At 47.1% G+C, this 25,808-nt stretch overlaps 2 protein-coding genes and 3 pseudogenes across 5 annotated transcripts; 2 read left to right on the forward strand and 3 right to left on the reverse strand.

The window, feature by feature from the left end:
* Nucleotides 1–2,822: 2,822 nt before the first annotated feature.
* Nucleotides 2,823–5,003, reverse strand: LOC112880459 (annotated as a pseudogene).
* Nucleotides 5,004–5,904: 901 nt separating this feature from the next.
* Nucleotides 5,905–10,017, forward strand: LOC112880019 (annotated as a pseudogene).
* Nucleotides 10,018–13,137: 3,120 nt separating this feature from the next.
* Nucleotides 13,138–14,378, forward strand: LOC112880460 (EPIDERMAL PATTERNING FACTOR-like protein 2). Of its 3 annotated transcripts, none has more exons than XM_025945097.1 (4): nt 13,138–13,285; nt 13,454–13,604; nt 13,719–13,759; nt 13,876–14,378. In XM_025945097.1, exons 2-4 carry the CDS (start codon nt 13,493–13,495, stop codon nt 14,131–14,133), a joined length of 411 nt encoding a protein of 136 aa, XP_025800882.1. In that variant the 5' UTR covers nt 13,138–13,285; nt 13,454–13,492; the 3' UTR covers nt 14,134–14,378. The 3 variants fall into 3 exon arrangements, with proteins under 3 accessions (XP_025800882.1, XP_025800883.1, XP_025800881.1); XM_025945098.1 differs by having other exon boundaries at nt 13,458–13,604; XM_025945096.1 differs by having other exon boundaries at nt 13,138–13,604.
* A 1,717-nt stretch (nt 14,379–16,095) lies between these two features.
* On the reverse strand, nt 16,096–20,663 carry LOC112880456. 2 transcript variants are annotated; one of them, XM_025945094.1, is made up of 4 exons: nt 20,553–20,663; nt 20,039–20,202; nt 18,883–19,190; nt 16,096–18,662 (listed from the first exon to the last, which is right to left on the reverse strand). In XM_025945094.1, exon 4 carries the CDS (start codon nt 18,651–18,653, stop codon nt 16,260–16,262), a length of 2,394 nt encoding a protein of 797 aa, XP_025800879.1. In that variant the 5' UTR covers nt 18,654–18,662; nt 18,883–19,190; nt 20,039–20,202; nt 20,553–20,663; the 3' UTR covers nt 16,096–16,259. The 2 variants fall into 2 exon arrangements, with proteins under 2 accessions (XP_025800879.1, XP_025800878.1); XM_025945093.1 differs by having other exon boundaries at nt 18,883–19,196; nt 19,636–20,202.
* LOC112880457 lies at nt 20,418–23,485 on the reverse strand (annotated as a pseudogene).
* Nucleotides 23,486–25,808: the final 2,323 nt, after the last annotated feature.

Below are 25,808 nucleotides of genomic sequence, written 5' to 3' on the forward strand. Positions count from 1 at the left end.
TTTTGGAGTTTTGCCGGTACGTATCTTCAGTAGAATCTTGGAGAGTTTAATGCATTCCATGTGGCCCCCACAAAAAACCTAATCCAGACCTTGACAGTATGAGATTCTCTTTTTAACTTGGTTAGTTGAAAGCTTACAGAAAGACAAACGTAGTATGACTATCAATTGGGGCACATCATATTCCTTTTTTCGATAAGAGAAATTTTATTAATATTAGACAGTTACATCATGATGATACACGAGTACTCCCGACCTTTTCATAGCTAGGATGCACACAACCAAAATTAAAGTAAGAATTTTTTTAAAAAAAACATAACATCAAGTTACAAAAGTTACGGAAAAAACTCGACCGGTGGGGTATGCCGGCCCCAACCGTATTTCATTAAGAGCCCGTTTGGCTGGGCTCCTGTGGAGGAGCCGGAGCCGGTAGAAGTCCTTCCAAACAGGGTCTAAGAGGAAGCAACTGGGAAGCAACTTTCCGGTCGAGAAAATCCCCCGAGCTTTATCTGCGTCAACTAGGGAATTTTTTTAACCCAACCTGAAATTTGCTCCCACAGCTTCGGAGGAGCCGCAGTCGGTAGAAGTCTTGCCAAACAAGGTCTAAGAGAAAGCAACTGGGAAGCAATTTCCCGGTCGGGAAAACTCCCCGAACCCTGACTGCCCCAATGAGGGAGTTTTTTTTAACCCAGCCTGAATTTCGCTACTGGAGGCATGTTGGCTACAAAAGTTACAACACACGACTTACTCTTCACTTCCATGCGGCGTCATACCAAACACCTGCACTACGAGAAAGGCTCCCGCTTTCAACAGGAAAATGGCACGTCATATTCTAGCCAGGGGGAATACCTTCCAATCGAATTTGAGCCAAATTCATACACGCTTTTTGGAGAAAAAATTGGACCCATGCGTCGCCGTCGTTGGAGCATTCATGAATGGGTGGGTAGATTTCACAGTACCTGAGTACCAGCTATCTGACGTACCCACACAGAAGTTTTTACTATCGTATTGACCGTGCTTTGGACGGTATCGTAGATGACTGGTTGATGAGGTCTCTCTTTTGGATCGACGTACCCGTCGTTAATTTCTTTGTTGCATGCCGTTTTCTATCACTGACATGGAGAGGGCCTTCCTATCCTCTTCACATCAGCTCTGCAGCCAGTAAGAGTAGATGAGCAGTCGCAGTCTTTTTGGAGATGCCGTCAGATACGGTGTGCTTAGGTTCCTTAAGTTTGATGGCTGCCCCCGTTGACGCTGCGCACGGTCCTCCTGTCAGTTTCACGTTGGGCCCCAAGGAGACACTGACTATCTTGATGTGCTTGCCTGATTGCTCTTAATTATTTCGTTTCAATGTATTAGGAAGTTCCCCGCAGTGACAACGTTTTTCATTTAAGAGAAGAGGTTATGTACGATGTTTTGGGTTCGATTCTCTATGGGATCGAATTTTCTAGAATTTAACAGTGCTTTCAGTAGTAGTCGACAGCGAGCCGTCTGGCCATCTGTGATGATTTCATCAATCTCGAGGATTTGCTAGCTCAGTCTTCAAAAATGCTCATATGGGTAAGGTTTGCGTACATGTGTTCATAGAGGTAAATGTGCTGTGAATGTCTTAGTTGTACTGTATAACTAAGAAAACTAAAAAACAAATAAACATACAAACAAAAAGCTTATACAGAGTTAAGCCATGCTACTAGTACGTTCAGGTGCAGCTCCATCTTTTCATGCAAAAACTACTGATTTGAGGCATGCAACAATATTTCCTCATAAAGAAATAAACACCTTCATTTAATGAACGGTTTTTCGTTTGATTTGAGATTCTTGAGAACCCCTTGAACGTCTCTCTAAATGATTTAAAGGATTTTGTTGCTGCTTCCCTGTGGTGACTCATGCATCATGCATGATCTCGTGAACAGACACTGAAAGGGGCAGGTAATATATTGTTCCCTGGAGAGCAATCTACTGTTGAGATTAGCTAATCTATGTATTGACTGTTGAAGAGGTACTAGTATTATTGACTGTTGAAGAGGTACTAGTATCTTTCTATGTGTGACCGTTGGAGATTCCCTAGCATTCGGGATAGTTAATGACGGTGGAGACCTTTGACACAGTGCCTCGTCACTGACGTTTCCTTAGGCAGTGTTTGGTTGAGAAGCGAAGTGGAACGAAGCGGCTCTGTCCCAGATTCTAAGAACGGAGCCGCTGTGTTTCGTGTTTGGTAAACTGGAACGAAGCGGCTCTGTTTTTTGTTTGGTTGCAGAGTGAACTAGAACAGAGCGGCTGTATCCTGTGTTGGTTGAGGAGTCAACCTGTGTGCACAGAGACGGGAGAGCGAGGCAGGAGCGAGTCCGGAGCGGAGCGGCTCTGTCCGCCCGATTTTTTGAAGCGGGCTCGTTCGGCATCTGACGGGAGTATTCCTATCGGGAGCCGCTCCGTTCCACAAGTCTGGCAACCAAACATCTGCAAAAGTAGAATGGAATGGCTCCATTCTACTTCGCTCCCCAACCAAACGCACTCTTAATGATAGCCAACTAGTGTCATAAAAGCTCGGACCGAGACTGACAAGGTCGTTGACAGGGACATCGTTGTTCCGAAGTCTGAATGGGCATTCTGGTCCTCCTCTAAGGCTCTGAAGATGTGAACTTCCTGAATCTATTGCACAAAAAAAGCCCTGCTCTACATACTTGCCTTTCGGTTCAGCCACACATGCAAATGAAGACCAATCCAACTGATGATTGGATACAACAATGTTCTGTCCTTTCCAGCCATATCCTAATCTACATTTTCCCATTAAATATGAACATGAACATTTACACTGGTTCTGAATGTTTATGATACAGTTATGCCAGGACGTATTGGATTACAACGGACAAAATGGGCGACATGAAAAATAGTCATGTTGGGCCGTTCCTGCGCCCTGTAATGAATGGGCCGTGAGCTCATCTTCCTACCGAGAGGTCAACTGAGATTGTGCCGAAACTTGTCGACGATGGCGGTGATGAAGACACAGCACTATTGGCACCCCACGCGACCCCTCCACCGCGTGTTGTCTCCGTCAGTATCTGCTCCGGGAATGTTGCATTTCCGTCAAGGTACTGCACGACTTGTCGCATGTTGGGCCTTGCGCTGGGCGAGGGATGCGAGCATAGCAACCCTAGCTTCAGAGTTAGGCACGCCTCATCGACACTGTAGTTGTTCGCAAGCCTCGTGTCCACCACATTGGGGAGTGATCCTGTCTGCCAGTGCTCGAGCACCCAATCTACTAGCATGAAGGGGGTGTCCGTGTCTTGCCCATCCTGTTGTGCAATGGGTCTTCGTCCACAAGTGACCTCGAGAAGAAACACGCCGAAGGCAAAGACATCGGTGAGGGTGGATGCCCTACCCATGCGTGTCAGCTCGGGGGCTATGTACCCCATGGTGCCGACCACATGAGTTGTCTATGGTTCAGTGCCATGATCATACAATCTTGCAAGGCTAAAATCACCCAACCGCCCGTTCATCTCGCTGTCAAGGAGCACGTTGCTTGCCTTGATATCACGGTGGATGACGACTTGCTCCCAGTCTTCATGGAGGTAGAATAGGCCCGATGCAACACCTTGGATGATGCGGAATCTCTGAGCTCAACCCAAAGTCTCTATGGTATCATCATGCAAATATTTATCAAGGCTAGCATTCGGCATGTAGTCATAGACCAAAAGAAGCTCTCCTTTGCGCCGACAATACCCAAGTAGTTGGACGATGTTCTTGTGCCGTAGGCGGCCCATGCTAACAACCTCAGCGATGAACTCCTTCATGCCCTGCCTCAACTCATGCGACACCCTCTTCACCGCAACCTCAGACTTTGACTTCCGAAGCACTCCCTTGTACACCCTCCCAAAGCCTCCTACACCAAGTAAATGCTTATTCTTGAACCCTTCTGTCGCATGGAACAAGTCCTTGTACGAGAATCGGTGTGGCCCGAACTCGACTTCCCAATCTTCGCGTAGCTCAGCATACCTAATCTTTCTGCGTATCACTAGAAATATAACAGTAACCAGAGCAAGGATGAAGGTTGCAGAAGCCACCGGCAAGATGATGTCCAAGAGCTTGGAGCGAGGCTTAGGGCCTATGCGTGGCAACTTTGGCAGCTTGCTAATATCAATGGCTGGGGCTGGTCTGTTCATACCAAAACTCCAGCCAAGCACGTAGTGATGCGAGTCCCAAGAATGCCAGTGGAAGATGAGAAGCCAACATATGATCTATCCTTGAGAACTGTTGAGAGGTCGTAGGTAGTTGACACCAGCGGCTTCTTGGGTTTGGCCATTTGAAGAGGAGCCAAGGTCACATCGATCCGTCTCCTCCCTCCATCATAGTCCACCCAAACTTGCATCGCCTCAAAGGAAGCTAGGGTTAGGTTATGGAAGTTTCCACTCGTGTCATCATAGTAGCCGGCGTAGTGGGACTTCACGGAGCGGAGGTCGTTGATGTCGATGCCGACATGGTTGTCGTCGGCGTCCAGCAAGTCGCTGCTCAAGACGGTGTCAAGCTCGACGGCGAAGATATGGTTGCTCGAGTTTCCGTTGTTCTTCTTGCTGAGGAGGCCGAGGAACTGGTTGGAGAAGGCGCTGGACATGTTCTTGGTCGGGGAGATGAAGAAGGTGAGGCCGTGCGCGCTCATGCCGGGGGCGATGGAGCGGATGGCGAACACGAAAGCGGCGGAGAAGGACTGCACCGTGCCATCGAGGGACTGGTTGCAGAAGTGAAGCGGGGTCGGGTGGAAAGCTTGGCCTTTGAGCTGGGCTGTGCCGTTGGTGAGGTGGAGGAGGCCATTCGGGGTGACCTCGGCCAAGCCATTGACGATGATGTCTGAGCCGGCAAAGCCGGAATAGATGAACCGGCGGTCGTCACCGGCAGCGAGAGTAGTGGGGAAGTTGAGACAAAGGAAGAAGAAGCTCAGTTTCAAGAGTACACCATTGAAACCAACCATTGTTAGGGTGTAGAGTGAACAGAAGTTCACAGCTAAAAATTGTGTTGCAAGTCTGCGATGGGCACTACGACTTGCAGACAGTAAGGGAGAGTATATATGCACACGTTTCCGTTTAATTATGTTCAGTTTAATCAGTTTCGTCGATCATAATTGCGCTCGCCCCTAATTATTGGGGAAACAATGCAAGAAGCTAAATTCGTGAGTCTTATGCAATTTTTGGTGTTGCTTGCATTGACTTGCTAATACTCGCCAGAGTAGTCTACATCTTGAAGCTTTCTCACGAATGTAGGTTCAGTCCTTTTGAAATCAGACCGATGCCGCTGCTGCTGACCTTCAATCTAGCTTTTACTATGTATAATTCAAATGCTCAACGTAGGCGGCTATTGGATAGAAAAAATGGCATTATACTATTGGCCGTTATAGATCGAGGAAAATAAAATGCTGATAGTCAACGGGAGCCAGACTAACAATTTCTTTTTCATGTTATTTTAGTGGTGAAAAGGGATACGTAGGAAAATGTTTAGACGAATTTAGCTGAAATTTTCCATGGCATTTATTTAGCTGCATATATAAAACGACGCAACGCTTAAAATTCAGGGATTTCTGGATACTGAAGAGAGAAGCAGTATTTAATTTCTGTTACTGCTGCCAACCCATGGCTAGCTGACTTAGCTAAGGCGGCGACCATTGAATCCGATATAAGGGCCAACATCATTGAGGAGAGGTTGGGCTGCCAATCATTTGAAGGTGGGAGAGAGACAGGAGTAGAATGCTGAGAGAGAGGGGAATAACACGGTCAATGTCCTTTTGCTGAAAATACGCTAAAGAGCTAGTCAAGGGTTTCTGGATACTGAAGAAAGAGACGGTGTATTCTTCTCGTGCTGCGCATCCCGGGCTAGGCTACTTGCTGACTTGGCAAAGGCGGCGGCCATTGAATCCAAAAAATGGTCAACGCCACCGAGCAGTTCGCGCTGCTAAAAGATAGCCAACTAGTGGTAAGGTCAGAGGAATAATGCATGCATGCTTAGGGTCCCTTTGGTTCGGCTTCGGGAGCCAGATTCGCGGCAAGGAATTTGGAATCGCAACCAAAGTGCTTAGCAACGCGAAGCGATTCCTCGGAAGCGATCGATTCTCCAAGTGGAACGACGCAGCTGCCCGCACCGCAGATTTCTACCGATTCGCGCAGTTTATTACCCGCACTGCCACCGGTTACAACTTACCGCTTCACGTCTTTCTTTCCCGAGCGCTATTCTTTCCCCACCCCGACTCCTCTCCCCATCCCGACTCCTCCACGACCTGCCGCCGCTGGCGCTGGACCTCCTCCCCGCCGCCCCCAACGCACCGCCCGCCGCGCACCCGACGCCCTCCCGCCGCCCCCCACGACGCGCCCCCTCCCGCCCGCTCCGTCCGCTCGCGCTGCCCAAGGTGAGATCACCAGCTCCGTCTCCTCCCCGCCGCTCCCCACTCCCACCCACTCCCACTGGTCTCCTCGAGAGCCGCGAGCCTAGGGGCCGCCACCCCTATAACTGCCCCCCATTCCCCTACCCGCGCTCGCTCCCTCTCCTCCCAAATCCCCCATGCTTGGATGGATTCCATCGGTACGAATCGCACCCCGCTGCGCTCCGTTGCCGCCTCAGCCACTCGAAGCAGCGCATTGCCGCGGCCGCGCCGCCACCCAGCGCTCGGCAATCGGTGAGTGGCTCTGTCGTCCGGCCTCGATCACCCCTTTCTCTGGATGTTCATTTCGTGCTGCATTTTCTCTCGATTCGTGGCGCGGCTCGGGCCGACGCTGAATGCTGAGCGCGTGTTGGCTCCGTGCAGCCTGGCGGCGACTAAGCTCGGGATCGCGGCTCGGTGTGGAGGAGCAAGAGGGTATTTCGGCAAGGTTGGTGTCTCGATTGTCGTATTATCATGGCACGCTGATTTGTAGATTGACTGATCCAAGAGAATTCGTGGTCGCGCAGGTACAGAGATTTGACGCCGCGCGGAGTACAGCAGCGAGAGCGCAGAGCGGGAAGGCGGGGAGAAGTGTGATCAGGGTATCTAATCGCGCCATGCTCCAAGGATTCTATTCTATTGTAGTAGAGCACTACGATTCATAGAACCGTTAAACCACTGGTCTGTGTTGCTCGATATAATCATGGTCATTTTCATGTGGTGGGTTTCTACCATTCAAGTAAAACTTTGCTATATGCAAATGTGCTTTGTATTTATAAGTTGTATGCTGCCATATTTTGCTATTCTGGAATTGGATTTTGCTTCTGAGCTTAGTATGCATTTTTTTTACCATATGTTCTTTTGGGGATAATGTTTATCCATTTCGTAACTACAGGAAATGGGACACACGTCATCTGATAGTGAAATGCCCTTGAACTATTCTTCTGGAAAAGCTTTCCCTTCAGGAGTGTCACAAGCTGATGGTGGGCTGAATTTTGCGATATTCTCACAGAATGCTTCTTCTGTCACCCTTTGTTTGAAACTTCCAGAGAGGTATATTTTCTCCCCTAAAACTGTGTTGTGATGCTACTTTCAGTGCCATTCGACCTAACTATTCGCTAGTTTACTGAGCCTCTTTTGTTTCCCCTCATAGATGAACCTATTTAGTTTCCTGTCAGCCTTGGAATCCTAATCTTCGCCATTCCAGTTTTAGTTAGCACTAATGTCACTTTCTTTGGGACTTTTTGTCAAAGTTTGGTCAGGCAGTCTACTCATGTTTGAGGGTCTTACAGATATGGCAATACTGTTTGCACAGCTTGCTACATGTTATTTTGTGTTTTGGGATATATTAGGTACATTGAAACGTAAAGTGCTTTAATGAACACCCTGACCCCCACTTCTCCCCAAATAAAAAGAATCTCATACGAACAGACCAAATAAAAGCCATAATTGATGGGTTATTAACAGATTCGTTGCACAAGGAATGATATAGTTCATGATTCCTCATATATTTTTTTCCTGTAATGATCTGGATCATAAGGTTAGAGCTTGGTTCAAACAATCACCTTCCTGAAAACCACTGTATCTGTAGCCTTTATTTCTTGCTCGCTCGAAAGTAATATGGCATGCTTAGTATGTAAACTTATGACTTTCTGTAATCTTATTTTAGAGGCACCCAAGATGATGCAGAAATTGTCGAGTTTTCTTTAGATCGCCAAAAGAACAAAACAGGAGATATATGGCATGTGTCAGTGGAGGTAGTTTTCTTTAGTTCTGATATTTCTGTTAGCTTTGTAGATAAGCACATCATTCTTTTTTGTCAACAACTTGTTGTGGACTGACATTAATGCAAAAATATTACAATATTTTTTTGATGTATATTAGTATTATAATTCCATAATCTTGAAATGTCTGTTCCATTTTATAAAGATCACCTGCATTTTTTGGAAGGGACCATACCTGATGGGATGCCCTATATTTCTGAAGTGCTGGCCTTGTGTTATAAGCTTGATCGTACCTGTTGAGTATTGGCTCACAAAACGAGCTTTTTTACTTGATCAGTTCTAACATATTTAACGTCTATCTGTTGTGGTGCTGAGTTTAACATTTCCCCTCGTACACATACTCTATCTATTCTTAAATCTTTATCCATTTTGCTTCTATGTAGTGTACTATGATTATATTTTTTTTACTCGTTTGTCAACCTTAAAGAAGCCTTCTCTGTCTTTTTTTTTAAAAAAAAATTCAGGGTTTGCCTGCTTCTGGTGTTCTTTATGGGTATCGCATTAATGGTCCTCAAGGGTGGCAACAAGGTCATAGGTTTGATGACAGTGTTATTCTACTGGACCCTTATGCAAAATTAGTTTCTGGTCGAAAATACTTTGGGGTTGACAAAGAGGAGCCAAGTCAGCTTTTCGGAACTTATGACTTTGATAGCTCTCCTTTTTGACTGGGGTGACGATTATAGGCTTCCTAATTTGCCTGAGGTATTACCATCATTGAGCATAGCGCACAAATATCCCAAACATGTAATTCTCACCACATTTTTGGTTCTTTAATCTAGTCAGATCTTGTTATATATGAAATGACCGTCCGCGCTTTCACTGCTGATGAGTCCAGCGGGCTGGGTCCAGCTGTTCGTGGAAGCTACCTTGGTCTCATTGACAAAGTAAGATTACCTATTCTGTCACTTGTAACCACATCAGATTTTTTGGTCTTCGGATTTCCTCACTCCTACTCTAGTAAGATAACCTGCGATTATTATTACAAATTGTTATTTTTCCTGATTTAGTTTTAGGTATTATGATATTGAACGCAATCTACCTTCCAGTTTCCATGCTGATTTTAATGACTTATGTATGAAATAGTTCTGGTTTCGTAGATTCCTCATTTGCTGGAACTTGGCGTTAATGCAGTGGAACTACTCCCTTTTTTTGAGTTTGATGAACTGGAATTCAAGAGGTTCCCTAACCCAAGGGACCACATGGTAAAATTTGACAACTTTTTGACGCATAATGCCCTTCACATTGTTCAGTGGAGTGATACCCCATCTTTTCATTTGGAAGGTAAATACATGGGGATTTTCTACAATCAACTTTTTTGCGCCCATGAGTCGTTATGCTAGTGCTGGTGGTGGACCGGTGGCTGCTTCCAAAGAGCTCAAGCAGATGGTCAAAGCTTTACATAATGCTGGAATTGAGGTATTGACATCATGTATGCATGGTAAATCTTTTTCTTGGGCATTCAATTCTTTAACATCCTGGACCAAAAAACATTAATTGTATAATCATTTTTCCAATAGGTTATTCTGGACGTTGTTTACAACCATACAAACGAAGCTAATGATGCTAACCCTTATATGACTTCTTTCCGTGGCATTGATAACAAGGTGATTGTTGATTGTTGCTACATGTCCTATCATTTAAGTTGTAAGTCCATATAGAGAACTCCTATGTTAGAACCTCATAAGTTTCTGGATGTATGTTAGAACCTCATAAGTTTCTGGATGAATTGATAAAAAATAAGATGAACCGTGATTCTTGCAGGTCTATTACATGTTAGACCTGAACAACAATCCTCAGCTGCTGAACTTCTCGGGTTGCGGTAAAACCATGTTGTAATTATTATATGAACTAAATGATTATTAAGCTATATTTTGTATTAATATTTATTAATATACATGCATAATATTTTCAAAATAATTATCTTCATGTCAAAATCCAACCAACGACAGCTATAGACACTACTTAAACACTTCAAGGGCAAAACAGATATTTCTATCAGAAATCCACAGTTCGCAGCTGTTTCAGCCAAACAGATTTCAGTTTTCCCACAGCTAGCACCTTATAGCTGATTTTCCATAGCAGCTTTCCCACGGCTAATTTTTAGAAATCTGCAGGTGAACCAAAGGGACCCTTAGTAGTACGTTTGTAGAAAAAAACAACTTATGTTACGCGGTCAATAGTCTGAACTCTGAAGGAGAGAGTCTATCCAGATGCACGACCGGATAGACATGGTCTGGCTAACCACTGTCGGTCCGAACTCCGAACCCTTCAACATTTTTTTTCTTAGAAAAAAAGGTGTCCGAGCCCACCAAGGCACCAACTAGGGTGTGCATGCGTTTCACCGTACCGGTTGCGGTCATCCCCGCAGCAAGATCGATCAGCTGATCTGTGTTCGCGTCGGACGCCGTCAAAGCGGCGGACGGTGCCTGGCCGCGGCATTGCCACAACCGGCGGATCGCCGGATCGGACGTGTGCTTCAATGCAAAACAACAAACATCTCCGGCCAAGCAAGTCGCCGGCAGAGCGCGTACGCGCGGCGCGGCGGCACCGGCCGGCATGTCGAGCGAGCTAGTTAGTCACATGCAGTGGCAGGTGGGCAGGCAGAGCCGCAGAGGCAGTCGGTAAGGCAGCACACGGATGACCACACGTACGCACGCCCTGCTGCCGCTGGCCGCCCGTCCATTCAGTCATTCAGTCGTACGTGGTGGTCGCACTAGCCTGCAGGTACACTGCTGTACGGTGTAGCCAGGGTGCGTTCACGGACTCACCTTTCTTTCCAAGGTCGACTTGACCTCGCTGCCACAAAGTACAGTAACTACCACTAGTAGCTCACACTCTCAGCCTCGCGGTTTCAAATTAGCTGTGGATATCGGTATCGATCGAGATCTCCTATCTTTGCTGTTCTTAAAAAAAATCCAGAAAATAAGAAAAGCTATCAACCGTTAAAACCGGACAAATTTAACTCATAGAATAATTTTAAAGGTGGTTTTATATCTTTTTAAAAAAATAAAAAATTCTAATTATATCTAAAAAATCAAAACTAATTTATTTTAAAATAGAAAAAAATATAAAACTAGTACCAAAAATTTTCTAAAAATATAACATATCTATTATTACTCTATTTGAATCTTCTTTATTAAAAAATAATAGGCATAACTATAAGCAACCAAATATTATGAATAAAAAAATTGGATTCGAATAACTGACATGTATAGCATCAATATATATGTTACATTTTTAAGAAAATTTTTGATACCCATTTCATATTTTTCTAACTTAAAATAAATTATTTATAATTTTTAGTTTAAAATGAATATTTTTAATTTTTATAAAATAGAAAATCACCATCGAAACCATGAAAGAGCCAATTTGCTCGGTTTTGACAGTTGAATGTCTATATTATCTGATTTTATAGTTGGAGGTTGAAAATCAGAATTTTATAATAATTCTAGGGTGTAAAAGAAACTCCTAACTTTTTATCCGATGTAGATTGCATCGTGGAGTGTGCAGCAGCACTGATGTTGAGATCGATGCGGTGTCCCCCTGCTGTCATGGCTCGTGGTGGTCACTGCTGCTAGCTGCATGCAGGCAGCTTGCATCCCTGCATGAACGAATGCTTCGATCGATGCATCCAAATGCGCACAGGCCGCGCCCACCGGACAGAGAGAAGAGACACGACGGGCATTCAGAGAGAGGATGCCCAGATAGATGCAGCCATGCAGGCGCGGGTCTCAACCACCGCTCGTGAGCTACGGGACGGCAGCATCACACGGAGAAGACGAACAGTGTACCTAGGAAACCGTACGTACGCACGTATAAGAATGGACATTCAGTTGCTTCACTTATTTCACGTAAATCGAGATATTATAGTGTGAATCCGTTTTTAATTTATAAGCCTACGCTAAAATGAACTGCAAACCAAGTGAAGTCACTTTTTATGGATTCACCAGCTTCGACTTCATCAACTTCATCAGTGAAGCTGTTTCGGAAGAAACCTTCGTAAACGGCCTCACGGGTGAGATGCAAGCAGATACTCACCACTACTTTGCATGAGTCCTAACAGGCCAGCTACAAAAATAAAGAAAGAAAAAAAAGGCAGAAAAATAGACTGGGATGCAAATGTACACGGACAGAAGAATCATGTCTGCTTGTGCATGGTAACCTCTCAAGGACCAAGTATCAAAAAGAAACATCTCAAGGACCTGTAATGAAATGAGCCCCTAGCCAAGCTAAGGGAAGAAAAAGCACGAGCGTACGCAGCGTACGTACAGATGATCTGCAGAAGAGGGAGCTGAGTGAGAGTGAGCACTGTGCCGGTTGTCACTCACTCAATCCTTTGTGAGCTGCCTTTTCCATTCACAATCACATCGCACAGTGCTCACTCGAGGATGCTTTGCTGTATCTTTATATCCAATCTCGATGACGATGATATCCACCGCCCTGTACAGGTAGTTAGGGCTTAGGATTTGAGGACTTTTAGGGTAGCTGGTACAAGGATTGGAGCAGCTGAGGGCATGTTAGATATGATGAGAGAAGGGCGCGGTAATGTATTGCTTGAGCACCAACAGTGTGAGTGCAGCGTAGAATGAGGAAGGTTGCATGGAAGGACCCGATCGAGAAACATTGGATTTTGATGGTTAAAAAATCTGAGTGTGGAAGAGGAGGTAATGATATGGATGGCCCTTATCTTATTTTGTAAGAAATAAAGGCACTAAAAGATACAGCTAAAGCACCAATTCGAACCACACTTGTACGCAGCGGTTAATCACCCTGTGCTCCCTCCGGCAGACGCAGGCGGTCCCCCACGTACGGGAATGCATGCAGCAGTTCATTAGGCTCACTGCCCCACTGCACATGATTTCTGTGAATGCAGCGGCCACCTGGAAAGCCTCGCCAACAATGCTCAGCCTACCCACCACCTCCCATCTGATCTCGTCTCCTAGCTCTTCTCTCCCAATAGCAAATATCCTGTCCTATTGTTGAGCTCTCCCTCCCTCCTCTTCTTCCTCCTCCCTCCTCCTTTCCTCAGCTAGCTCAGCCACCCAACCAGACCAGTTTGCAAACCTGACGCACATATATAGGCCTAGAAGATTCAGATCTCAAGGTACCTAATAATTAAGCACCCTCTGATTCTGCATTAGTCTGGCTCCCAATCCACTCTCTCTCTCTCTCTCTCTCTCTCTCTCTCTCTCTCTCTCTCTCTCTCTCTCTCTCTCTCTCTCTCTCTCTCTCTCTCTCTCTCTCTCTCTCGATCATCATCTGTCTCTATAAGCAAGAGCGCGCTAGCTACTCAAGCACATACACGAGCTAGATGGTCCATTCCTTGCAATGCAGCAGTGCTCACACGCCCTTGCGGCCTCTCTTCTTCTCCATCCTCCTCCTCATCCTCACCTCCTCCATGGAGGCAGCATCCTCAGATGCCAGTAAGACTTCTTCTTTTTTTTCCTTTCCTCCCCCTTCATCCATTGTTCTTGTGAGTTGTGACATCACATTGCCTGAAGCTTGATTCTTACCCAACTACCTCTTTGCCGTTGCAGGGAGACTGCCGCTGAGGCTACTCGAGGTCGGCGCCAGCAAGGTAATATTTTGCTGCCCATCTCCATCTTGCTGTCGGATCACTTGTTGATCTTTGTTGTATACATGTTTCAGCCTGCATTACTAATTTTGTTTGAAATGTGGGTAATTCTGAATCAGGATGAGGAGGTAGCAATCAGGGGCGAGATGAGAGGGCGGCGGGCTCTGATCGGGTCGAGGCCGCCGAGGTGCGAGAGGGTGTGCATGTCCTGCGGCCACTGTGAGGCGGTGCAGGTGCCCATCGTGCCGCAGGATCGCCGTCAGAAGAGAGCCGCCGCCGTCGGCGCCGCCATGTTCAGCTACAGGGTGGACGGCATCACCAACTACAAGCCGCTCAGCTGGAAATGCAGGTGTGGAGGCACCATCCTGGATCCATGAGCAAGAACAACTCTTCTCTCTCTCTGCTCATCCATTGCTCGCCATTTCTGTGCAGAAAATGTAAAAAAACCACTTCTTTCTTTCTTTCCTCCTGTTCATCCTCTTCTTCTGGTTTGGTTCTTCCACCTCTCCCCCACATCGATTGCTCCCTTAAATTTGTTCCAGTGAGGTTGAAGATGGGGGGAGATCGATTCAGATTATTTGGACCTGCAAATCAAATCAAATCAAACTTGTTGTACAGTCCATAAGCACTTGGTTAAGCTAGGCAGCATGCATCAGGTCTTGTCAGTTTGGCATTGAATGCGGCAGATTTGGTCCTGACTCGGAGGTGGAAGGAGGCGATTAATCAGCTGAGTGCGTTCAAGTCACTGGTGTACAGTATGCGGGGGGACGGACAGGGGCAAACAAACACCTGCTCTCTGCTCTTTGTCTGTGCGAGGTAGCTCGGAGAAATCATGCATGCATTCCCTGGTAGCTGCCGGGCGCCAGATTGTTAGCTAGGTTAGGTGGCTACCATTGCTACAGACTACAGGGCAACTGCGTATTCCGTTTCCTGTATAAGAAAAAAAAACACCGTACGATTTCTGTCTAGTATTTGCCTTCAAGTAGTAAAAACCCAAATCCCTCGCTCTGCACCGTTCACAATGTTGCTTGAAGCTTTTCAAGATAATGGAGATGATCTTGGGCATCTGTTTGAAGATGCACAAGCCAACAGACCATCTAATGCCCTTTTACTGGAGGCTGCTGCTGACGGGTTCCACACCGACACGGTGAGAGACGCTGGCGTTGGCACTGAAAGTTCTCTCTCCCTTTCTTTTTTTTTTTGGCTGAAAGAAAGAAAGAAAGAAAGAGAGAGAAAAGGCTAGGGTTGTGATGTACAGATGATTGGAGCTTTGTGCTGGGCGATCGACGCGGCGGACCACTGGAAAAGGCGCGGCTGGGGCTCTTAGCTAGCTTGACCGGCGCCATGGACGGTAGCCCCGGCCCGGTGGATGCTGTTCGCCTGTGCCTGTCTCCATGCATGTGAGCATCAGGCCATCTCAGCTTGCTGTAGCATCTGGGTGGTGGTGTGTGCCTGTGTGGCCGGTGTGCTCTCACTTTCACGCCCCGGCTGGACGGACTCGTCCTGCCTGCCTGGCCATGGCGGCTGCGTCGCTCTGCTGCTCGCCTGCTGGCTAGCTACCTCGTGGCGCCGGCCGGATCCATCGGCCTATGGATCCCGCCGGCCGGCGCCAACCGCAAGCAGGCGCCACAGGCCTGGGACCCGGGCGTTCTGCAGATTATTGGATCTTTTGAGACAATTATTGTTACTCCAATTCAGGTTGATTAGCTTGCGCATTACTTGAGCTCGAGCTGGAAGACGGACGGGACTTGGAGAATTCGCCGTACTCAAGGCACACAATCCACACGTGACAACCTACCTGCGTGCCGCACGGGTTGATTCTTTTTTTTTTTCTGTTTTAGCTACACAAGACACGTCACACGTTTTCTCAATGGGCCATGACAGCCCACGGTGTCTATATAGTATCCTGCAAACGAGTTGGCCCACCAGCAAGCTCTTTAGGCCTAGCCACGAACTGGCCCATCATATCCCATTGAGGCTAATCGTGATGATGATCTGCTGAACTCACTTCATTGGGCACCAAAATTCTGAGCTACAAGAGCAAAACTATTTTGCAATTGCCATTGGTTACAAGACAAACAAATTGGTCGCATAGCACAAGTATATGCAGACAAGTTCTGCATTGCATCACACTTGGTCAGTAATTTTTTTTTGTTTCCTCAATGAGGGAAATTTTATTAAATCCAAGATTTTTACATTGAGTTTATACAAATTTCTTGAATCGTATTTCCGGCCTCTGTATTATCAGGATACACGCAGCCATACAAGAGAGAAAAAACAATGACTGTCGATCCGTATATACATGCAGTTCATATTGAACCTAGCAAGATACAGTTGTCGTAAAAATATCATTACTGTGAATGATGGTGTCATCTATTCTATGGCTCAATAGAAGGACTCAACTATTGAAAGAAGTGTTACCACACAATATCAAGAAAACCATCCTTGAAGCATGCTTGCCAGCTTTGCACACTAGACTAGCTAGCAGCCACCCATCAGGCCATTACACAACACCACCAGCGCTAGCAGCACCGCCGGTTTCACCCGGCCTACTAACGATCCCAGCATGGAAGAGCAACGCCCAGAGGAGCGTGATCAGCTCGCCGCCGCGGGCGACGGCCTTCCTGTGCCCTTTCAGGTTGTTGGACGGCGCGACGTACAGGATCATCTCCGCCCAGAAGCCAGCCAGGATTGCCCAAGCTGTCTCCTCGCCCTCAACCAACTCGACCAACCGCTTTCCGAGCCACACGCCATTCATCACCACCGAATGTTTGGAGCCTGCACTGAGCAGCTTCACCAGTTCCTGGTACTCAGCTTCAGGCGTCAATGGCGGCCCTGACATAGTGATGCGGTCGGCGAGGACACGCTCTGTGTCCTCCTTGACAGCCTCGTACAGGCCCTTGCTCCATGCTTCCTCGTCAGGAAGAAGCTCCGGGGACCAGGTCATAAGGTACGCGCAGTACCGTGACAAGTGAGTGGCAGCAATCTTATGTCGGTCTGAAACCGGCGAAGAACCTTGCTCTTGATCATCATGGCGAAAAGGGTGCCTCACCTCAAGGATGGATGTGCCGATGTGCCATGTAAGTATGATATCAGACGTGCTCTTGCCATTGCAGGCCCAGAGGAAGCCTTTTCCAACTTGGCTCCGGTTCAGAGATGTTCTGCCATTGCCTAGTCGGCACCCATTGCTGCTGGCAGCGGTTCTAAGCGCATCCACAATGCAAACCTTCACTGCCACTGGCAACTCAACCCTCCTCTTCTCATCCGGCAAATGGAAGAGACGACTGAGAAGACCAACCAGGGTTGTCCTTGCAGTTGGCTGAAGCACCAATACTGAACACTGGCCTATTTTTTCATCCCAACGATCAGTTATCTTGCATCTGCACTGCAGTAAAAGGCTAGCAATCCATTTAGGCACTCCCAGTGGATGCTGCAGTGTGGCAGATTTTACACAGTGGCATATGAGGGCTACTTTTGTCCAGTTGGAGCAGATGTAGGAAGACAAGTCCCTCACCTCAGCGATTAGGACCAAAACAAGAAGCATAAATTCCGGCACCACATCAAAGTACAAGCTCCCAAACCTTTTAGACCGTGGTTCGCTTACCACCTGCAGCTTATTGCACCAGAACGCGCAGTGGATCTGATTGCGGCCTTGCTTGTGCACCTGAGCTGCGAATACAACGATGAAGTACGCAGCCACGACGCAGTAGCCTATGCTCAAGACTGAGATCAGGACGCTCAGGATAGGTAGCCAACACTTCGAGTAGGATATTGGGAGTGATGAGTAGTAGTAATCGTTAAGGAACGAGAGCTCGTCTGCAATCACCCTGAAGACCCTGTCATGCTCACTGTCCTTCAGCAACAAGCTCCAGAAAAACTTGAGCCCAACATTTGCGAGGTCGTACCTCGCAAATCGACACCTCAGCAGCTTGAACAATGCAAAGGACAGGCACAGGTCTTTTGGTCTTGGCGTTGATGTGGGAAGCATCGTCTGGTCCGACTGCCAAACCGTGTCAAGGGTCACCAAGCCAGTGCTGTCAGTAGGCGGTGTCCATGTCTCGCTGAACACATACCCCCAAGGTTGCTTCTCCACTTTCCTGCTGTCTTCTCCCATAACCAGGAGTGCAGGAGGAAGTGCATCCTCACCATTCCGGCTTCTTCCTTGCTGTTGTAGTAGCTGCTGCGTGTACCCAAAAACAAGACTAGGATTGCGCCCTAGCGCAAAGGATTTCCGGGCCTTTCCAAATGAGTAACATTTGAGCCAAATTTTGGCACACAGGAGAGCGAAGGGAGTGAACATAATCTTGGAACAGATGAGAGTGAGCGGTCCGTGGTCTTCAGTAGGTGAGAACCGGAAGAGCCCATGGAAGAAACGTTTCTCTGTGATGCTGGCACCCAGGTAGAAGGTCCAGATCCCCCTGAGAAGCAGCTCCGGAGGAGGCCGAACCTTACGACCTTCCCTGCTATCAATGGCGACCACCGAGGTAGTATTGATCGCTGCGATCTGGAAAAGGAACGCCCATGTTATGATCATGCAGGGGTGGAACACCGAGTCACACAACGCGGCCAAGGTCGTCATGCGGTCCTTGTGCAGGTTGACGTAGTCGTTGGAGTTGTCGCCGAGGGTGGAGACGACGTAGGAGATGATGGGCAGGAATAGCGTGTTGGCTCCGAGGAAGATGAAGCGGGTGAAGCGGTGGTGGCGGTAGCGCCGGCCGTAGCTGCCTATGCCGACCATGACCCCGGTCATGGCCGCGCCCGTGAGCAGCAGCGCGTTCCCCAACCATATCTGCCGTTCCATGGTGTCGTAGAAGGCTGCCACGGCAAGGCTGGGGCAGCGCAACTGCTCCTGCAATGCAGCATTGGAGCAGGTCCCGGTAGGACTCTCTGGATCCATAGAGCCTAGCTGATTGCCAAATTACAAACGCATTAGAACCAAAAAAAAGAAATAACACTCATGCATAGTATGCGCTAGCACAGCAGTAGTAATTAAGTAAAAACTGATGGTAATTAGAAACTGGCTGGTGTGTAATAGATAAAGCAACTATTAGCATCAGCTAATTCAGTTGCCTAGGGATCTACTAAGATATACTAGATAAGAGTAGATTAACAGTCGAAGGAGTTACCGTAATTTGGGTGGAGATCTAGCTGGGCATGCAATGGCCTCACCCATGTATAGCTCAAAGACTTGTGCAGATCAGAGGCCATATGCAAGAGTAAGCATGCATCAACCTGAAGGGCATTGCAACTGCCATACCACATCCATAGCAGTTCAGGTGTTATGGTTGAAGAGGCGTGCGCTTCTTTATTCCTTGCCGCCCTGGTGCCTTTTTATCATTCGAAAGAATCTAGCTTTGCCCACATGCAGTCTGCTTTGAGCCTTTGACTGTTCGTACCTAGTACATCCTTTCGATCCGCCGGCTCTATATTTTTCCTGTGTCTTGAAGATGATTGCCACGCCAGTTTATTTTTTAAAAAATGCCAACAGCAACAACTAAGAATCGTGGAAGATAAGTTTTATCTAAGAAAATTCATATCTCTAATGCTATCGTACTAGTACTAATTGGATGAAAAATGTGTACTATAATTGCTAACTAAAGTCTATCACAACTGAATAAAGATAAATACGAATCTGTATGAGTATTGCGTCGGAATATTTGTGTGTGTGTGTGTGTGTGTGTGAGAGAGAGAGAGAGAGAGAGAGAGAGAGAGAGAAAAGTAATTTTGATTGTTAGCCATGTGCCCTAACTTATTTCATGAATTTCTAATATTTATATCTCCCCAAATTACTAGTAAAAAAGGGTTTCGGGAACATTTTAGATGCTACTGTAATCGGTCGAAAGAACTCTTGAAGGTATAGAGAAGACAATGATGTGTACCGGGTAGTAGGAGCAGCAAAGGCAAAACGTGGGTTTAGCCTGCGCTTTAGGCCTCCTGCTTTTAACTTTTGCTTTGCTAGCTTGCGACAGCCTTAGATCTTCGAAGACCATGACCATGCATCTAATGTAATCCTGGTCCTGATTATTCAGGGAACGTAGGTGTATGCTTGCACGATTGCCTATGATGATCGATCAGCAGCACCTTGGGCCGCGGCCAAAAGCTAACCGCGCCGTACGTGCTTCCTTTTCTTTGTCGGTGCTGGCATCTGGCATGGCTAGTCACTTTGTCCAATGCAAGGGGAAGGCCACTAGCCCAGCAAAAAGTCGAATCCAGCAGAGCTGGACCAAACATTCCTCATTCTAGTCTTGTGCTGGACGGCAAGCACCTCATCAAAGTACTCACCGTGCATGCAGTACAGTGCTCTTGTTGCCCGACGCGCCGTGCTTTTGCCTCTGGAGACGCAGAGACGACGCCCAAGCAGAAGCCCGCAAGAAAGGCAGACGCGCCGGGCGGCGGCAGCAATGAACGCCATCATCGCCGGCATGGCGCGCGTCTGGACCCCAGATCTGACAAATAAAAATGCACATGTCAAAAGAAAAGAGAAGAAACAATGACCGTGATGCAAGCAAATATGAGGCACCGAGCTCACTTCTCTGCTCATAGAAAGAATCAATCAAAGCTGCAATATATCTATGGTTACGAAACACACAGATTGTTCACATGTACATGTGCAGAAACTAGTTTAATTTGCATGGCATCACAGTAGTATATGACAACAAACTAGGCCTGAAACAATTCAGAACCAACTTATTATTAGAAAGATACAATTGTCACAAGAATACCAAAATTTAGAAAACAATGTGGACAAAGACTACATGAACAAGACCAACCACCAATTATGGTAAAAGAACATTACACGTTACGATCGGAGCCACACGTATCAAACAACGCCAGCAGTAGCTGCTGTGAAATCGGGTTCACCCGGCCTACTAACGATCCCAACATGGAAGAGCAACGCCCAGAGGAGTGTGATCGAGTGCCCTCTCAGATTCTTCGAAGGCGCCACGTAAAGAATCTTCTCCGCCCAGAAGCTGGCGAGCATTGCCCATGCTGCTTCCTCACCCTCGACCAACTCCACCAATTGCTTTCCGAGCCTCACGCCGTTCTTCAAAACCTCATGCTTGGAGTCTTCACTTAGCAATTGCACTAGATCCTGGTACTCAACCTCAGGTGTCAACAGCCCGGTTGCAGCCCGGACAGCGAGGACACGTGTGGCATCCTCCTTGACAGCATTGTACAAGCTCTTGCTCCATTCATCCTCGTCAGGAAGAAGCTCCGGGCACCAGGTTACAAGGTACGCTCAGTACCGTGACAGGTGAGTAGCAGCAATCTTGTGTTGGTTACAAATCGTCGAAGAACCTTCCTCTTGATCACGTCGGTAAGGGTGCCTCACCTCAAGGATGGATGTGGCGATGCGCCAGGTAAGTATGATATCAGATGTACCCATAACCCATGCTGCTGCAGGCCCAGAGGAAGCTTTCACCAACTTGGCTCCGGCGCAGAGATGCAATCCATTGCTTAGCTGGCACTCATTGCTGTGGCTGTTTCTGAGAACATCAAAGATGCAAATCTTCACCGCTGCCAGTACCTTGACCTTCCTCTCCTGGTCAGGCGGGCAATCGGAGAATATGCCTGATAAGGTCCAGCTGGAGCAAAGAGGTAGAATTGACATGGTGACATATGAGGGCTACTTTAGTCCAGCTGGAGCAAATGTAGGAAGCCATAACCCTCGCGTCAGAAATCAGGACCAGAGCAAGAAGGAAAAATACCGGCACCACATCAAAATACAAGCTTCCGAAGTTTTCAGGTCGCCATATGCTTACCTCCTGTACTTGAGTGCACCAGAATTTACAATGGATCTGTCTGGAATAGCCATTCTTGTTCTCTTTAGCTGCAAGTAGCACAATGAAACACGCAGCCACGATGCAGTAACTTATGCTCAAAAGAGAAAGAAACACAACCAAGATGGGCAGCCAGCACTTTGCGTAGGATATTGAGAGGGATGAATAATAATAATCGTGAACAAAAGAAAGTTCATCTGCAACCACCCTGAACACCCTGTCATGTCCACCATCCTTTAGCAGCAGGCTGCAGAAAAACTTGAGCATCCTCACAGAGCGAACATTAGTAATCTTGTACCTTGAAAATCGGCACCTCAATAGCTTGAATAATGCAAAGGACAAGCACAAGTCTTTTAGACTTGGCATCATAGGATGAACATTGTCCAACTGCCAAAATTTATCAAGGGTCACCAAGCCAGTGCTTGCGATCCCCATTGTCCCTGAGCCATTGGTGAACACATACCCACAGGGTTGATTCACCACCTGTCTCCTATCTTCTCCCATAACCAAGAGAGGAGGAGGGGCATCCTCACCTACCACTGATTCACCAAGTTGACTCCTTTCTTGTCGTTCTAGCTGCTTCATGTACCCAAAAATAAGGCCAGGATTGGGTCCTAGTTCAAATGATAGCCGCGCCTTTTCAAATGCAAAGTATTTGCACACAATTTTGGCGCAGATGAGAACAAAAGGTGCAAACATAATTCTGGCACAGATGGAAACAGAGCTAGATGGCGTGCGGTCTTTACCATGCAATACTCCGAAGATTGCATTAAGAAAACGGCTTCTGCTGATGCTACCACCCAGGTAAAACGTCCATATAACCTTAACAAGTAGCTCAAGAGAGGGTCCTACATTTCGACCTTCTCTAGGATTGATGGCGAGAACTGGGGTAGTATTGATGGTGGCAATTTGAACAAGGAATGCCCATGTTATGACAATGCATGAGTGGAAGTTAGAATGGCATAAAGCAGCCAAGATTAGTGTTGTGCATTCATTATCTACTGAGCTGACATAACCATTGGAGCTGTCGCCAAGGGTGGAGACGACATAAGAGAGGATGGGCAAGAATAGTGTATTGGCTCCAAGGAATATGAAGCGGGTGAAGGGATGGTAGCGGTAGCGCTGGCCGTAGCCGCCTATCCCAACTAAGACTCCTCCGATGCCAGGGCTGGTCAGCAGCAGCGCATTCCCCATCCATATCTGCCATCTCATGGTATTGCTGAAGGTGTTAATGGCAACATTAGAGCACTGGAGCTGTCCGCGCGATGTAGCATTCGCGATGCAATGCCCTCCATCCATAGGCCAGCTGATCACCAAAATTTCAATAATATTAGAAGGAACTAATCGTGTCCTAAACCTCTAATAGAAATAAAAGCTAAGAAACAGAAGTGAAGGCTACTCTATTTGGAATAAGACTTCTTTTATCTAAAGAAACTTATAGTGACTACTAATAAGTATCGAGGACATGAACATATATACCTTTTTTTGAGTATTTTTTCTTTCAAGTAATTACGGAAATGATGAATAGCTGCTTCCTCAAAAGAAGTAACTGAAAACCACTGCCAATGTGCGACTCCCACCTCCCAAATACACACACAACACACCTGATGTTGGCTTGAACTACCCACACCTGAACTTTTTTTCCTCACTGAAATCACCGGCGTCGGGTTTGCACGGGGTCGGCCGGAATTTGGCGACACTTCTCCGGCGACAGCACGGGCACGGCGAGCAGAGGCGGAGCTACTCGTGGTAGTCGTGGCTTCGACGGGCGGGCAGCGGAGACGGCGATTTGAGCGGCCGGGAACCGACGGCGCGCTCGGCTCCGGCGGCCAAGGCGGCGGGCGGCCCTACGGGACGGGCGGCGCGAGCGGCAGGGCGCGTGGGGGCTCAGCGCACGCGCAGGGCGCGGGACCGGGGGCGGCCTGGTGGCGCCTTGCCCTGGGCACGCACGCCATGGCGGCCTGGCGGCACAGGCGCACGGCGACGGGAAGAGCAGCAGCAGCAGCTGGGCCAGACAGACCCAGATCGGCCCGTTAGCGGCGGTGCGGCCCAGTTGCAGGTAATGAGCGGACTGGGCTGGGACTGGAAAGGCTTTAGCACAAAAGAAATTTAGGATTCAAGCTAACTTGAATTCTATTTTGAACGAGTTTATACCTATCGAATTTTTAAATGCATTTTCGCTCAATTCAACTCCCAATGCAAACGGCATGGATGCATCAAGGAAACAAATACAACCTAGGTCATATCAGTTTGTTTCTATAAATATTTTTTTCCTACACTAAACATTGTGACAATTAATATAAATGTTGGAAAAAATTTAAAATTATGAGAAAACCGTTGTATTAATTAGTGTTAAACTCACATACCCAAATTAAATATTTTTAGGTGTGACATAAGCAAGGAAGGTGGTGATAAAAGAAAGAAGGCACAAGTTGTCTCTTCTATCATTTAGGATACTTTTTTAGGGCATTATCTTTTCGGATGAAAGAAGCGAGGAATCCTCTTTTTTATTCTTAATCGCGGTCCAAATATGAAGAGTAATGTAGAAATAGGCCCCTGGGCCCTAAAAAGAACAACAAATAAAACAGCTGGACGCATTGCTTATTACAATAAAAAAATAAAGAAAAGATGGGATGATCGATCCCTTTTTCATTACAGTCGGAAAATGGCAACCAAAGTACATTCAATATGATATCCAAAAAGACTAGTTAAGCCGAGTGATATTAGAAGCTACCAGTGTTTTGTTTCTTTTTTGGTTCAGCTTTATGCTTAATTGCGATTGCTTTATTATACCTTAATTTGACATGTAACCAATTAGCACATGATCAATCAGATCTCATCTGGTGGCTTAATTAATAATAACAAAAGTAAGACATGTTCTATTTTCTTATCTTTTGTGACTATATACTGACCCCATTTGTTCCAACATTCATGCACTATTACCCTGTAGGCACTTTATGGTCTGCCTGTGCCTAATTGAGATCTTTGACCGATGATTAGTGTCTAATCCTGATCTTTTCTGTGGGCTTTGAATATATATATATATATATTACTTGCTTGAGACAGGCACTAACTAATGCATGTACGGTTAGTTGCCTCTAATCCATATATCACCATTAGGTGATGGAGCAATTAAGACAAAAGATCTCAAAACAGCAGGGGAGGCCCTACATGATATGATTTTCCTATATTTAAAGGGATGTTTACAAAGGGTTCACAAAGACCTCAGGTCATAAAAAGCAAAAGTGCAGTAAGCTCAGAAGAGTGCAAAAGCATCTGCAGACCATACATGTAAGCCAATCTATCGAACAGAACCGGTACCTTCACCAGCAGCAGCGCCGCCGCCGGCATCACCGCGCCGACTCAATATCCCAGCATGGGTGAGCATCGCCCAGAGGAGCGTTATCAGCTCGCCACCCCGTGCGATGGCCTTCAAGTGACCTCTAATGTTGTCCGAGGGAGCGATGTACAGAATCATCTCTGACCAGAATTCAGCCAGTACCACCCATGCCCTTTCCTCACCTTCAACAACCACCAGCTGCTTTCCAAGCCTCACTCCATTCTTGAGCACTTCATACTTCGAGTCCGCAATCAGTAACAACTGGGCCACCTGCTCAAACTCGGCCATCGGTGCCAACGATCCCTGCGCAGCATGCCCCGCGAGGGCACGCTTGGCGTCCTTCTTGACAGTCTCGTACAGGCTCCTGCTCCATTCATCATCATCTGGAAGCAGGTCCGGAGACCAGGCCATTAGGTATGCACAGTACCGTGACAGGTGAGTAGCGGTAATCCTGCAATTCGGATCAAACGTAGAAGAACCCTGTCCTCCTTGACCATGTCGGCATTGGTGCCTCATCTCAAGGATGGATGTGGCGATGTGCCATGTAAGTATGGTTTCAGATGTTCCATTGCTACTGAAGGCCCTGGGGAACACTCCGCCTGCTAGGCCTAGGCGTGGAGATCTTACGCCATTGCTGAACCGGTGCCCGTCACGGCTGCTGCGTCTCAAAGCATCGATGATGCTGACCTTCACCGCTTCTGGCATCTTCACACTCCTATCTAGGTCCGGGAGACCGAGGAGACGTCTGAGAGGAACAAGCAGGGTTGTTCTTGGATGGAGCACCAGTACTGAGCTCTGGCCCAGTGCTTCATTAGCCCCCATTTGCACTGCAGCAGAAGGTTCTTGCACGCGGTCATAATGCTGCAAATAGGCATGTCTTTATTGTAGCAGATGAGGGATACTTTGGTCCAGTTAGAGCAGATGTAGGAAG

The sequence above is a fragment of the Panicum hallii genome, chromosome 2 (genome assembly GCF_002211085.1).
Source record: "Panicum hallii strain FIL2 chromosome 2, PHallii_v3.1, whole genome shotgun sequence".
Lineage (NCBI taxonomy): Eukaryota > Viridiplantae > Streptophyta > Magnoliopsida > Poales > Poaceae > Panicum > Panicum hallii.